We start from the raw sequence: 15520 nt of genomic DNA on the forward strand, positions 1-15520 counted from the left end.
TGGTTATAGAACTTTAGCTGAATGTGGGTGAATATGGGGGGAAAAGAAAGGTTGGCTCTCCATCCAGTTCAGATCAGGAAACTGCGAGATGGAGGCACAGGATTTGAATCAACGTCATTTTAATGCTTTGTCACTGCAGCCTCCTCACCTTGAAGTACATTGGTGTTCATGAAGCCCATGTGGGGAAAGAGCAGGGGGATGGAATGAACTGGATTCAGCTGTCCCCCCTAATTGTCTGATTTCTCTCTCTCGGTCGCCCGTTTATATACCTTATCCCTTATCAGCATAGCTATGCCGTGAAGGCCTGTTTTTCTGTGTCCTGACCTGAGCTCTCTGGGTCTGCTGAGCTGGCATAAGTACTTCTTTTATAAAATCGTTATTTCTTTTATAATTCATAATTTCTTCGGATTCATGATTTCTTACAAGGCCGAATGGCCTCCTCCTATGCTGCACTATTCTATGATTCTAGGTGGCTGTGAATTTGTTTTTTAATGTTGATCAACCTGAATCAAGCAGTAGGATGGAATTAATCGGTTCTTTAAGCCAGGCTCTGTCTGTAAAAGCATTTGTTATTTTGGGGAGTGACCTTGTTTAATGTCCCTTAGCCCCATTTCTCTGCACAGTATTGGTGATGACAGCAACAAATATATTGTGCAGTTGTAACAGCTGAAGTGGGAAGTCTGTTTTGTACCTGAGCTGTCAATGACAGTGGCTGCTTCAGCAGATATGGATGGAGTATCCCAATGACCCCACTCACTTTACCAAGCACTGAGATTGATGCAAATTTAGTTGACACTCATTGAGGACAGAAGAAAAACACAGGACAGAATTCTATCTTAAGCACGTGAAGAACGACTAATAAATCTTCTCTTTAATTTTAGAAAGGTGAATTGGGAGAGGATTCTGAAGGAGTAACGAGTGAAGGTAAATTCTGTTTTACTCTCCTTTCCTTTGTTATCTCTAGACTTGACTATTCCAACGCACTCCTAGCCGGCCTCCCACGTTCTACCCAATGTAAACATGAGGTGATCCTAAACTCAGCTGCCCGTGTCCTTACTCGCACCAAGTCCCGCACACCCATCATCCCTGTGCTCCCTGACCTACAGTGACTCCCGGTTAAGCAATGCCTCGAGTTCAAAATTCTCATCCTAGTTTACAAATTCCTCCATGGCCTCACCCCCTCCCTATCTCTGTCATCTCCTCCAGCCCCACAACTCCCCGAGATATCTGTGCTTCTCTAATTCTGCCCTCCTTGAACATCCCTGATTTTAATCGCTCAATCATTGGTGGCCGTGCCTTCAGCAGCATAGGCCCCAAGCTCTGGAACTCCCTTTAAGACATTCCTTAAAACCTACCTCTTTGATCACCTGTCCTAAAATCTCCTTGTATCGCTTGGTGTCAGATATTGTTTTATAATACTCCTGTGAAGCACCTTGGGACATTTTACAACATTAAAGGTGCTATAGAAATACCAGTTGTTGATGTTTTGTCCTTTAAAAATAGTAATAACCATAATCTATAGGTATATACGTACCCTTCATTTTATAATTCATATTTTGAATTCATAAAATATATAATTGCTTGCATTTCTCAATATTGGAAATGCCAGATACAGGTTGTCTGACCAATTGCTGAGCCCGTCTCGACTCTATCTCGGACCTTTATCTTTCTCTCTCAACTTGCCCACACAACTTTCATCGCTTAAAAACTGAAGACATTTTACTTTTAATAAATACCGTCTCAAGCGAAAGCCTCCAATTTTGTCACTGGTCACAGGTCGTGACAGTGACCATTGATCTTTGTTTCATTTTAATTGGCCAGTTTTTACCCAGGATAGTGTCTGCTTTATCCCAGGATTTAAAAAAAAAAACTTTTGTCACGAGGCACCTTATCTGGAAAAACTTTTTTAAAAATCCCAGCACACTATGATCCACAAATTCTGCTTTGTTAGGTGTGCTCCTATTTTCATAGACCATGGTTAACTTGAAAATACAAACTACATGTCTTTATTCTTGTTAAATGTGCTTGAATGATGCTGGTTTGAGTTTAGATGCTACAGTTGAATCATGCCTCTGACTGGTTTGTAAACTGGAGTGCTGGCTATTTCCATTTCTTATTTTTTGTTGCTCCTATCCTTGTATTTTAACGGCATTAAAATGTTTAGCTGCTACAACCCTTGTTTATTGAAGTGCTCTGATACGCTTTCCTTTTGGCCACATTCTCGAACGACTGGTTTTAATACCATTTGAAAAGACGTCCTATTCTCGATCAGAAATAACCTACCAGTGTTCTCTATATTGAAAAATTTTGGACCCAAAAATTCTTCCATTATTTCATCTGATAAAAGTTTATTCATAGAATCTTAGAAACTTACAGCACAGGAGGAGGCCATTCGGCCCACTCTTTGACAGAGTGATCCTGCTTAGTTGAATATCTCTGCTTTTTGTCAGTAAGTTGCTCATTCTCAAGTAACTGTACAACACTCTCAAAATTATTCATAGAATCCGCTTCCATCACCTTTTTCTGGTCCAGTGTTCCAGATCCCAACCACTCGGAGTGAAAAAATATCTTCTCCTATCCCCTCTAGATCTTTTGCCAATGATTTTAAATCTATAACCGCTGGTTATTGACCCACTTGCTAGACAGAATAGTTTTTCTCTGTCTACTCTAGCAAAACCTCTGGATAATTCCCCTGGACCTGATGGCTTACATCCGAGGGTCTTAAAAGAAATGGCTGCGGAGATAGTGGATGCATTGGTTGTAATATACCAAAATTCCCTGGATTCTGGGGCGCTCCCAGTGGATTCGAAAACTGCAAATGTAACGCCCCTATTTTAAAAAGAAGGCAGACAAAATGTAGGAAACTATAGACTAGTTAGCCTAACATCTGTCGTTGGGAAAATGCTGGAGCCAATATTATGAAGGAAGCGGGACATTTGGAAAAGCATAATTCAATCAATGAGTCAGCATGGTTTTATGAAAGGGAAATCACGTTTGACAAATTTGCTGGAGTTCTTTGAGGAGCAGGGTGGATAAGGGGGAACCAGTGGATGTGGTGTATTTGGAATTCCAGAAGGCATTCGATAAGGTGCCACATAAAAGGTTACTGCACAAGATAAAAATTCACGGGGTTAGGGGTAATATATTACCATGTATAAAGGATTGACTAACTAACAGAAAACAGAGAGTCTGATAAATGGGTCATTTTCCGTTTGGTAAACAGTAACTAGTGGGGTTCCGTAGGGATCAGTGCTAGGGCCTCAACTATTTACAATCTATATTAATGACTTCGATGAAGGGACCAAGTGTAATGTAGCCAAGTTTGCTAATGATACAAAAATGGGTGGGAAAGCAAATTGTGAGGAGAGCACACAAAATCTGCAAAGGGATATAGAAAGCTAAGTGTGTGCAAATATTTTGTAGATAGAGTATCATGTGGGAAAGTGTGAGGTTATCCCCTTTGGTAGGAAAAATAGAAAAGCAAATTATAATTTAAATGGAGAAAAATTGCAAAGTGCTGCAGTATAGAGAGACCTGGGGGTCCTTGTGCATGAAACTCAGTTAGTTTGCAGGTACAGCAAGTAATTGGAAGGCAAATGGAATGTTGGCCTTTATTGTAAGGGGGATGGAGTATAAAAGCAGAGAAGTCCTGCTACAACTGTACAGGGTATTGGTGAGGCCACACCTAGAATACTGCGTGCAGTTTTGGTTTTCGTATTTAAGGCAGGATATACTTGCATTGGAGGCTGTTCCGAGAAGGTTCACTAGGTTGATTCCGGAGATGAGGGAGTTGACTTATGAGGATAGGTTGAGTAGGTTGGGCCTATACACATTGGAGTTCAGAAGAATGAGATGATCTTATCGAAACATATAAGATAATGAGGGGGCTCGACAAGGTGGATGCAGAGAGGATATTTCCACTGATGGGGGAAACTAAAACTAGGGGACATAGTCTCAGAATAAGGGGCCGTCCATTTAAATCTGAGATGAGAAGGAATTTCTTTTCTGAGGGTTGTAAATCTGTGGAATTCTCTGCCCCAGAGAGCTGTGGAGGCTGGGTCATTGAATATATTTAAGGCGGTGATAGGCAGATTTTTAAGCAATAAGGGAATAAAGGCTTATGGGAAGCGGGCAGGGAAGTGGAGCTGAGTCCATGATCAGATCAGCCATGATTTTATTAAATGGTGGAGCAGGCTCGAGGGGCCAGGTGGCCTACTTCTGCTCCTATTTCAATGCTTGAAACTATCATTAAGGAAGAAATAGCGGGACATCTGGATAGGAATAGTGCAATCAAGCAGACGCAGCATGGATTCATGAAAGGGAAATCATGTTTAACTAACTTACTGGAATTCTTTGAGGATATAACGAGCATGGTGGATAGAGGTGTACCGATGGATGTGGTGTATTTAGATTTCCAAAAGGCATTCGATAAGGTGCCACACAAAAGGTTACTGCAGAAGATAAAGGTACGCGGAGTCAGAGGAAATGTATTAGCATGGATAGAGAATTGGCTGGCGAACAGAAAGCAGAGAGTCGGGATAAATGGGTCCTTTTCCGGTTGGAAGTCAGTGGTTAGTGGTGTGCCACAGGGATCAGTGTTGGGACTACAACTGTTTACAATATACATAGATGACATAGAGGAGGGGTCAGAGTGCAGTGCAACAAAATTTGCAGATGACACTAAGATTAGTGGGAAAGCGGGTTGTGTGGAGGACTCGGGCTACAAGGAGATTTGGATAGGTTAAGCGAATGGGCTAAGGTTTGGCAGATGGAATACAATGTCGGAAAGTGTGAGGTCATCCACCTTGGGGAAAAAACAGAAAAAGGGAATATTATTTGAATGGGGAGAAATTACAACATGCTGCGGTGCAGAGGGACCTGGGGGTCCTTGTGCATGAATCCCAAAAGGTTAGTTTGCAGGTGCAGCAGGTAATCAGGAAGGCAAATGGAATGTTGGCCTTCATTGCGAATGGGATGGAGTACAAAAGCAGGGAGGTGTTGCTGCAACTGTATAAGGTATTGGTAAGGCCGCACCTGGAGTACTGCGTGCAGTTTTGGTCACCTTACTTAAGGAAGGATATACTAGCTTTGGAAGGGATACAGAGACGATTCACTAGGCTGATTCGAGAAATGAGGGGGTTACCTTATGATGATAGATTGAATAGACTGGGTCTTTGCTCCTTGGAGTTCAGAAGGATGAGGGGTGATCTTATAGAAACATTTAAAATCATGAAAGGGATAGACAAGATAGAGGCAGAGAGGTTGTTTCCATTGGTGGGGGAGACTGGAACTAGGGGGCACAGCCTCAAAATACGGAGGAGCCAATTTAAAACCGAGTTGAGAAAGAATTTCTTCTCCCAGAGGGTTGTGAATCTGTGGAATTCTCTGCCCAAGGAAGCAGTTGAGGCTATCTCATTGAATGTTTTCAAGTCAAAGATAGATAGATTTTTAAGCAATAAGGGAATTAAGGGTTACGGGGAGAGGGCGGGTAAGTGGAGCTGAGTCCACGACCAGATCAGCCATGATCTTATTGAATGGCGGAGCAGGCTCGAGGGGCTAGATGGCCTACTCCTGTTCCTAATTCTTATGTTCTTATTATTATTTCTTATGTTCTTATGTTCTCTCATCATCTTGAGAACCTCTATTAGGTTACCATTTAACCACCTTTGTTCTGAGAACAGTCCTAACTTTTCCAGTCTATCCTCATCACTGAAGTTCCTCATCCCCAGTAACATCCTGGTAAACCTCTGTACACTTTCTAAGGCTTTATTTCCTTCCTGAAGTGTGGAGCCTAGAATTGTCCACAATTCTCCAGCAGAGGCCTAACCAGTGATTTATAAAGTTGTAGCATGATCTCTTTGCTTTTATATTCTCTGCCTCTATTCATAAACCCAAGTAACCCATATGCTTTTTTAACCAGCGTATCAACCTGCCCGTCCACCTTTAAGGATTTGTGTATATGGATACTAAGGTCTCTGCTTGTCTGCACGTTTCAAAATCGTGCCATTTATAGTATTCTGCCTTTCCATATTGGACCTCCCAAAGTGCATCACTTCACACTTCTCGGCATTGAACTCCATCTGCCACGCTTCTGCCTAATTCAACATCCTGTCTGTCACCCTGAAGCCTATAACTATCCTCATCACTGTCTACTACTTTGCAAAGTTTCGTATCATCTGCAAACTTTATAATGCTGCTCCCTACACCAGAGACTAGGGTAGTTTATAAAAAGTGAAGATAATGGACCCAAACTGCTCTTTCCAGTTTGTTTTTCAATCACAATTTTCCATTTCAGAAGTTTTTAATTTTAGTCCCAGTCCCACATTACAACAGTGACTACACTCCAAGAGTACTTCATTGGCTGTAAAGTGCTTTCAGATGTCTGGTGGTGGTGAAAGGCACTATATAAATGCAAATCTTTTAAATCATTTTCAATCCCCTTCCTTCCCTGAAAATGTTTAAACCATTCATCCTGACTTTTTAACAATTTATTTAACTTTCAATTTAGTTTCTATCTCCGATATATCTGTAAAAATTTTTGTGGGTTCCCCTTTGATTTTTCTAATTTTATTCTCTTCTTTTCAATGTACATGATTACTCAATCCACGTTTCCGAAATCTTTGTTTTATGATAATTTATTGAGACGGACTGAAGCTAAGCTCTGAAGTGGAAATGGCATAAAGAGAATTCTCTCTTTCCGAGATGAAAATCTCAGCTCTCCTGATATCCCCTGTGAGCGTACGAGCAATGACCGATAGGAGAAGGCGCCCTGGTCCATCCAGCCTGTTGTACACCACTGCGATACCTTGTGTATCACAATATGCACTCCTCACCCCACTCAAAGCCATATGATGATCTGGGAGAGTTGAAAAAACAGATTAAAAGCCCACGCCAATTTGGGGGGGAAAGATCTGGGAAATTCCTCTCTGATGCGCCCCCCCCCCCCCCCCAAGAAACTAGACCAGGAGATCACTCTGGCCTGGAATTATTGTAAGAGGTGATCTCCACCCCAGTCAGTAACCGGTCCAGCTCTCACTTGAAGGAATGATTTTAAATATTAAGCTGCAGAAAAATTCCACTTTTGCACAATGGATAAAGACCATTTTTCTTCTAGAATTCGATAAGTTCCTGGAAGAGCGTGCAAAAGCAGCAGAGCGGCTGCCATCCCTTCCCTCGCCTCCCACAGAGGCTCCTGGCTCCGTTACTACGACCAAAAAGAAGAAGCAGGAGAAGATGGAGAATGCCCTCTTTACGCTGTGAAACCGGAGAGTCCACCCCCCCCCCCCACTTACCACCATGTATAAAGGAACACGTCGGGGCAATCCTGAACTGCCTCTCTCCTGGAAATCTAACCTCTCGCTTCGGAATAGGGGATGGTACGGAAACAAAAAAGCAGACGCTTCCCCAAAGAAGTTTCTATTTGAAGATGGATATTCTATTTTAAAATATTTCTCTAGAATGACCACGGAGCTCCTATAATAGGGATAAAGGTCAACACGTGACCCTTTGCTGAAGTTGTGGAGATGCCATCCGAATACAGATTGAATGTTGTGGGCTCTTTAAAGTTCATTAAAATAATTTAAGATGCAGATTGAGAGTACACCTACTTTTTAATGTGTACCCCCCTCTCCCCTCCCAAATCTATGTGCATTTTATTGGGGTTTTTTTCTCTTATGTGCTAAACCTAGAAATGGTCTCTAAGCTTGTAGCCTATTCTATTTTAAATGCTTTAGGCAGAGGGTAATGGTGAGGTGTTGACATTTGCGGGCATGTTGCAGAATAAAAGATGGCGGCTCCAAGTGACGCAGTGGGTCATGTGTCCACTCTTTAGTCTGATTTATGGGATCACTGCGTTGGATGGATTTCGTTGTTTTGCCATTGGGAGTGTGCAGCTGTAATTGTAGCATTTCTTTATTCTGTTGTCTATGCAATAAGACTTCTTTTCTCCCACCCCAAGTTTTTGGAATGGGGTGCACGTCTCTGACGCGAAGCAGAGAATCAAAAGCTACGGAAATTGTCGGGTTGCCAACTCGCCAGGATTGGCCTGGAGTCTCCAGGAATTGAAGCTGAATCTCCAGGACACTACACTCGCTGCGAGCAAAAGACCCAGAAGAGAAACCGGAGGGGCAGTAAACACAATTGTATTTTTTTCATTTTGAACAATTTCATTTATTAGTAATGAAAATATTGGCGATGGCTGCTTCTGTGACAGTCGCGATGAATCCAATTGGGTATCTGAGGTCTGTTCGCTTTCCAATTGGCAGTGCGCCTGGAGATTGGACCAATGGTAGAGGAGGGGGGCGGTGGGAGGTCACATGGTGACACCTCCAGGAATGCACCCAATCGAGAGTTGGCAACCCAAGGAAAATAGCCCAATTGCACTTAAAAGTCTTTTAATCATATCAATTCCTAGACCAATTCTGGATGGGGGGGGAGGGGGGAAGAAGGGAGGGAAGAGAATGTATAACTTACAAAAATAATTTAATGCAAAATCAATAAAATGTTTTTTGTGGATGTTGCTGCACCCAATAATTTCTAGTACTTTAGTGTCTCTTACTAAAACTCACCAGCCCCTCTCTGTGACAGCTGAGGTGGCCAAATATATATCCAAGGAAATATATACCTGGCTAAGATTCTGCAGCACTGCTGTGTTGGGCTGGCTGTTATTTTGGACATCATTCAATGAGGTAACTTCACTTCTACACCTCTCTATTTTATTCGATAAATGCGACTACCTCGGGTGTTGGATGTATAATTTGTATATTTCTGCTCTGTTCTGATCACCAATTGTGCTGCCTTTGTCGAGATCCAACTATCAAAACTCAATTATTGGCAAGAAAATCCATGGTCAATTGAGAAGAAATGTGTTCAAAAATATTACTATAAAGGAACATGCGCATGTTATGAAAAAGATAGAGGCACTGGAGAAAATGCATAACATTTTTACAAGAATGGTAAGGGAACTGAGATTACAAATCATCAGGGAGAGCAAGGAATAGGTTGTGCTGATGACGTGAGATGAAGGATGGGAGGAGACTCGTGTGGAGCATAAATACCGGCGCAGACCTGTTGGGCCAAATGTCCTGATTCTGTGCTGTAATCCCAATGGGGCCGAAAACCTTTAATGCCCGTTTGCGGCGGCTATTGAATGGTTGCTGCCTTGGAGTCAACAGGCCGACCCGACCTAAATTCCGGGCAGGGATTTTTCGGCCTGGACCCCATCTCGCCCAAGTAGTTGCACCACCAATTTAAAGGAATAAAAAAATACTGATCAGCCATTTTCAGCTCCAACTGTCGATCCCCCGCCGTGAGCTGCCCCCGACAGGTTTCTCTGTCGGTGCACCATCTCCGAACAGAGTGCAGCACAGCCGCCCTTAAAGGGGAGGGCCCACTGCCGCGGCTGCAATAGGGACATTTTTGCTTGCCGATCAGCCAGCAAAATACTGCCCCCGGGTTTGGCTGGCACCGCCTCTTGGGTGCCAGGCCACCGGCCCGGCCAAAACCCTCCCTAGTGGCCAAGGTATTTCAAAAATATGTGCTGGCACATCACCAACAGTGGTGGACAGAGTGACCCATTTTCAGCCAGTCAGTCTGGCTAGGAATCTAAGGCCTGCCCCATTATGATCCATTTCCTGTAGGACTTTGACATTTTTTCCAAGTCCTGAAAAGGGATCTCCTCACCGTACCAGGAGTTCCCGCGGTGAGTACCGCTCCAAAACTCATAGGTGCGCCAGCTTTCTGGTGCACCTGAATTTCGGCCCCATTGTAAATTGACCTGTATAACCTTTGAACAACTTTTCCCAATAGTATTCAAATCAAATCAATATTTCTCTCTATAGCTAGGGCTGGATTTTCGGCTTTGTTGATTTCGGGACTGTAATGGCAGCGGGGCGGTAAGGTTTGCACCCGGAATCAGTTTGCATCTGTCATATATGTATACTCTGTATATACTATGCTGGTACCACTAGAGGGTGCAACTGTGGGAAGCCCAGGCAGGAGCTGTATAAAAGGCTGGTCACCACAATGCTGCCTCGCTCTGAGTTATAATAAAGAGACTAAGGTCACAGCAGTTCAAGCACAGCACTAGGCCTCGTGGAGTTATTCTACAGGTAAGTAGAGACATATTAGCACATGTCAGCAAAATCCAGACCACTGTCTTTAGAAATTGATTTCCCTTTTACAATTAGACTTTTTTTGATTACACTGAAAATTGAAAACTCATTCTAAAGTTTTGGCAGGGAAATCTTGGGGCAGTTCAAAGTTGAGTTTGCACTAAGATAACGGCCGGTGACCCTATCAATATTCTACACGTGACTGAACAGTATATGATGGAATTTGGTGCTTGTCCAGCAGAACCTAGGATTCCCTGCCAGCCTTTTCTTCAAGAAATAATTTGCCTGGGACACTTTCTAGCAGTGAGCTGAAGAGAGCCATTGACCTAAAGAGTCACCTTGCTGCTGCCTGTATGGTGCAGGAATTGGGACGCACGTTAATTATTTTAAAAAGGGACCTAAAAATACAAGCATAAATGATCTAACATGTAGCATATTCTGTCTTCTTACGAGCATTTTACAGAATCTTGCCTCGATAGGGATGTGTTGAGTTAATTTTTTATGTCAGCCATGGCTCAGTGGGTAGTGCCCTCACCTCTGAGTCAGGTTGTGGGTTCAAGTCCCAGTCCAGAGACTGAAGCATAAAAATCTCGGCTGACACTCCCGTGCAGTACTGAGGGTGTGCTGCACTGTTGGAGGTGCCGCCTTTCAGGTGGATGTAAAGATCCCACGGCACTATTTCGAAGAAGAAAGGGAGAGTTATCCCCAGTGTCCTGGTCAATGTTTATCCCTCAATCAACACCACTAAAACAGACTGGTCATTATCACATTGTTATTTGTGGGAGCTTGCGGTGTGCAAATTGGCTGCCGCGTTTCCTACATTACAACAGTGACTACACTTCAAAAAGTACTTCATTTGCAGTCAAGCGCTTTGGGATGTCAGATGAAAGGCATTACATAAATGCAAGTCTTCTTAATTGAAAACCAGACAACCCAATTGGCCAAGACTTTTTTTAATGTTTGAATATACAGTACGAGGATTAGGATTTGTATAAAAGTGTACCTAGGCTGTTTTTAATCATTTGTTGCACAAGTCTAAAACACTACATATGTTACATAGTGATTTGATTTCTAAAACCTTACGAGTGGAATTTGGCAGTGATGTGATGTATGTTGAGCAATTAAAAAGCAGTCAGTGAATTTAGTTCTTGGATTTAGTGTTTGAAATACTTAAAATAATTAAATAGGAGTGAGTGTGACATGCTTTTATTTGTCTGTCCAAGTCATCTGCTTGGATCAAGAATGCTTTCATTTGGAGTCGACTAATACCAAACAGAATGTATACTATGCTCTCTCTCCCTCCCTCTCTCTCTCTCTCTCTCTCTCTCCCTCCCATGCCCTGTGCTAATCATGTGATGATGTTTAGTTTTCTGTTCAGTTTTTCCTTTTGCATCACTCCAGGACCACAGCAAGGATTTCAGGAATTTTTTTAAACATTTCTGTTGGCCACAGAAGCTGCTGAAGAATCCAGCCGCACTTAATCTTAGTCACAAGGCCGAGAAGCAATAGCCAGTCAACTCCTGCTCCTGTTCCTGACTTCCTTGCTGTGGCTGACCGAGCGTAGGTGCAAAGAGTCAATGGCAGACTTTGAGCAAGAGACCATTTTTTGACAGGACTTCTAATCAAGATGAAAAAAAACCATGTGCGCCCATTCCCTTTGAATGAGCTGGCGCCATGAAAACGTTGGCATTTGCAAGTGACAGACCAACGGGCGCGCAGGATCCCGATGGGGTGCAGAATGAGTGCGCCTGCAGCCATGTAAATGTCTCGGATTCACTAAGTCTGGTGCCCTGGAATAGATCAGTCACCGTGCTAGTGGGGGGGGGGGGAGGGGGAGGAGAGAGGAGAGGACAGCCAGACTGGCAGGCACGGGCAAACTAGACTGCTGGCGTAGGTTGCAGTGTATCTCCCTTCCCCCACTTCCAACAAGGGTGCAAGCCTGCGATGAGATTTTTGCCTCCAGTTCTACGGAAATCCAATAGAGGGTACCATCCAGCCTGGCTACAGCGTGGGGGACGTTGCAAGGTCCCATCCGGGGAAATAGGACAAGTCTATTCCGTCATCTTCGGCCATTCAGCCCCTTGAGCCCGTTCTGCCATTTAATTAGGTCTTGGCCGATGTGTACCTCAACTCTGCCTCAATTCCATATCCCTTGATATCTGTACCTAACAAAAACCTCTCCTCATTTCCTTACTTATTTGAATTCCAATCTCTTTTAGGTACAAGGCAATATTCCATTAGCCTTTTTGTACATGTGCGCACTAGCTTTTAGTGATTTTTGTACATGGGCATCAAATTTCTTTTGCTCCTCCACAGCTCTTAGTCTTTTGCCATTAAGAAAATATTCTGATTTCTCATTCTCAGATCCAACGGTTGACCTCATATTTTCACACATTGAATATCACCTGCCATAATTTTGCCCACTCACTCAGCCTGTCTATAATCCCTTTGTAAACTTCTGCTCCCATCCATACAACTTGCTGTGCCTCCTTCTCAGGTAATCCCTCGGAGTTGAGGATGACTTGCTTCCACACTAAAAATGAGTTCTCATGTGGCTGATGGGTCCTATGTGGGACCTACAGTCTCTATCGCAGGTGGAGCAGACGGTGGTTGAAGGAATGGTTGGGTGGGATGCTTGGGTTGCCGCTTGGCTTCAGCTTGCTCTCGGCGTAGATACTCTGTGTTCGGCGCCTTCCTGGTGCTTCTCCACTTTGAGCGGTTTTAAGCCAGGGATTCCCAGGTGTCGGTGGGGATGTTGCACTTTTTCAAGGAGGCTTTGAGGGTATCCTTTAAGCGTTTCCTCTGCCCACCTGGAGCTTGCTTGCTGCGTCGAAGCTCCAAGTAGAGTGCTTGTTTTGGGAGTCTTGCATTGGCCATGCAGACGACGTGGCCTGCCCAATGGAGTTGATCGAGGGTGGTCAGTGCTTCGATGTTGGCCTGAGCAAGAACACGGACGTTGGTGCGCCTATCCTGCCAATGGATTTGCAGGATCTTGCGGAGGCAGTGTTGGTGGTACTTCTCCAGTGCTTTGAGGTTCCTGCTGTACATAGTCCCTATCTCTGAAGCATATAGGAGGTCGGGTATCACTACTGCTCAGTAGACCATGAGCTTGGTGCTGGGTTTGAGGTCCTGGTATTCAAACACTCTCTTCCTCAGGTGACCGAAGCCTGCACTGGCACACTGGAGGCGGTGTTGGACTTGGTCATTGACGTCTGCCCTTGTTGACAGTAGACTTCCAAGGTATGGAAAATGGTCCATGTTGTCCAAGGCCTCGTCGTGGATTTTGATAATCGGGGAGCAGTGCTGCATGGCGGGGACAGGTTGGTAGAGGACCTTTCTCTTGCAGATGTTTAGTGTAAGGCCCATGCTCTCGTACGCTTCGGTGAAGGTGTTGACGATAACTTGGAGTTCGGCCTTTGAGTGTGCGCAGATGCAGGCGTCGTCTGCGTACTGTAATTCAATGACCAAGGATGAGACGACCTTGGATCTGGCCTGGAGGTGGCGGAAGTTGAACAGTTTCCCGTTTTTTAAGTTTGACTATTTCTATGTCCCGTGCAAACTGAGAATATCACATCATTCAGATTGGAATTTCAGATAGATTGCAGATTGACTCCCATGTTTTACATTGCCTTGCACAAACAATTAAACCTTTAAAAAGCATTTCTTGGCATAAAGTTCAAAGAGGTCCTTACCGGATATTAATTTTATGCATGGAGTTGTCTGATGTCTTGCTGTGTGATGTTTTTCACTGTGTCTTGTGATGAAATGGCTGCCTGAAAGAGTGGTGGGAGCAGATTTAATAATAACTTTCAAAAAGCAATTGGATAAATACATGAAGGGAAAAAAAATGAGGGCTATGTATCTTTCCCATGTTTATGCTGCACACGGTTGAGTCCGCTAATGATTGGATCACGTGATTTCAGTTTCACGTTGGCCATTTTGGTAATGCTATCTGTGTTCTGAACCACAAACGCGCATTGCCCGTCTGACGTTTTCCCTAAACCCACCAGAAGGTTCTACAATGTGCTTGCTCCACGTTAGATTACCAAAGGAAGACATTGTTAGTAAAAAAAAAAATGCACCCAGAAGCTAAGAAATAGGTGGAATATGGGCTACAACATCTGGCTTTGTCACATGCCAATTGGGGCAATTACAAGCACCCTCCTGAGCAAAGAGCAGCACAAACCAATAATGCATGCCCTGGCTAGACACCAATAACATTTTAAATTACAATTTTGAAATTGGGGTCAATGTACCGTGGGTGTTTACTAATAGCAGAAAGCTGCTGGTGGACACCACGTGCTCACACTCCATGGTTGCCCAGGCGTGGACTAAAGATCAGAACGCAAGTGCTCAGTTGAAGAGACTCCTCTGAGATCTTACATATGCCAGACCTGTGTACAGCAAATTTCACCAGGCCTACAAGCAGACCCATCGAGGCTAACCACCCCATTTAGCAACTCTGGTTGGGTATATTCTTGGAGATTTCATCACATGACCTCCTACCTCAAATCATTGGTCCTTCCTTCAAGTCAAGTGGAGCAAGTGTCAGTAGGTGAACATTTAGGGAACATCATCAACATCTTCACCGAGGCGTACGAAAGCATAGGCCTTGCACTAAACATCCGTAAGACAAAAGTCCTCCACCAACCTGACCCTGCCTCACAGCACTGCCACCCCCTCACCCCCCGCTCATCAAAATCCACGTTGCGGCATTGAACAACGTGTACCATTTTCCATACCTCGGGAGCCTACTATCAGCAAGGCAGATATTGTTGTTGAGATCCAACACCGCTTCCAGTGCGTCAGCGCAGCCTTCGGTCACCTGAGGAAGCGAGTGTTTGAAGACCAGGACCTCTCATCTGGCACCTAGCTTATGGCCTACAAGGCCGTAATGATACCCGCCCTCCTATATGGCTCCGAGACATGGACCATAGATAGTGCTGGAGAAGTACTACCAGCTCTGCCTCCGCACGATCCTGCAAATCCCCTGAGAGAACAGATGTACCAACGTCAGTGTTCTCGTTCAGGCCAACATCCCTAGTATCGAAGCGGTGACCACACTCGACCAGCTCCGTTGGGCGGGCTACATCGTCCACATGCCCGACACAAGACTCCCAAAGCAAGCACTCTACTCTGAACTCCTACACAGCAGGCAGGCCCCAGGTGGGCAGAGGAAACTTTTCAAGGGTACCCTCAAAGCCTCCTTGATAAAGTGCAACATCCCCACCGACACCTGGGAGTCCCTGGCCCAAGACCGCCCTAAGTGGAGGAAGAGCATCCGGGAGGGTGCTGAGCACCTCGAGTCTCGTCGCCGAGAGCATGCAGAGATCAAGCGCAGAAAGCGGAAGGAGTGTGCGGCAAACCAGACTCCCCAACCACTCTTTCCTTCAACCACTGTCTGTCCC

At 44.4% G+C, this 15520-nt stretch overlaps 2 protein-coding genes across 5 annotated transcripts in view; both read left to right on the forward strand.

Annotated features, from left to right (window-relative positions):
• Positions 1-8448, forward strand: part of LOC139229945 (TOM1-like protein 2) — a 125733-nt gene extending 117285 nt beyond the window's left edge. For all 3 annotated transcript variants that reach the window (XM_070861599.1, XM_070861600.1, XM_070861598.1), the window contains 2 exons: positions 882-924; positions 7115-8448. In XM_070861599.1, coding sequence (XP_070717700.1) covers positions 882-924; positions 7115-7260 — 189 coding nt within the window. In that variant the 3' untranslated portion in view covers positions 7261-8448. The remainder of the gene's footprint in view (positions 1-881; positions 925-7114) is intronic.
• A 1586-nt stretch (positions 8449-10034) lies between these two features.
• LOC139229946 (coiled-coil domain-containing protein 134-like) overlaps positions 10035-15520 on the forward strand; it is a 39634-nt gene continuing 34148 nt past the window's right edge. The window contains exon 1 of one of the 2 annotated variants that reach the window (XM_070861606.1): positions 10035-10109. The gene's annotated coding sequence lies outside the window, so the exon portion shown is untranslated. The remainder of the gene's footprint in view (positions 10110-15520) is intronic. The other variant, XM_070861607.1, reaches the window with a different exon arrangement.

This window comes from Pristiophorus japonicus, chromosome 19 (genome assembly GCF_044704955.1).
Source record: "Pristiophorus japonicus isolate sPriJap1 chromosome 19, sPriJap1.hap1, whole genome shotgun sequence".
NCBI classification, from domain to species: domain Eukaryota; kingdom Metazoa; phylum Chordata; class Chondrichthyes; family Pristiophoridae; genus Pristiophorus; species Pristiophorus japonicus.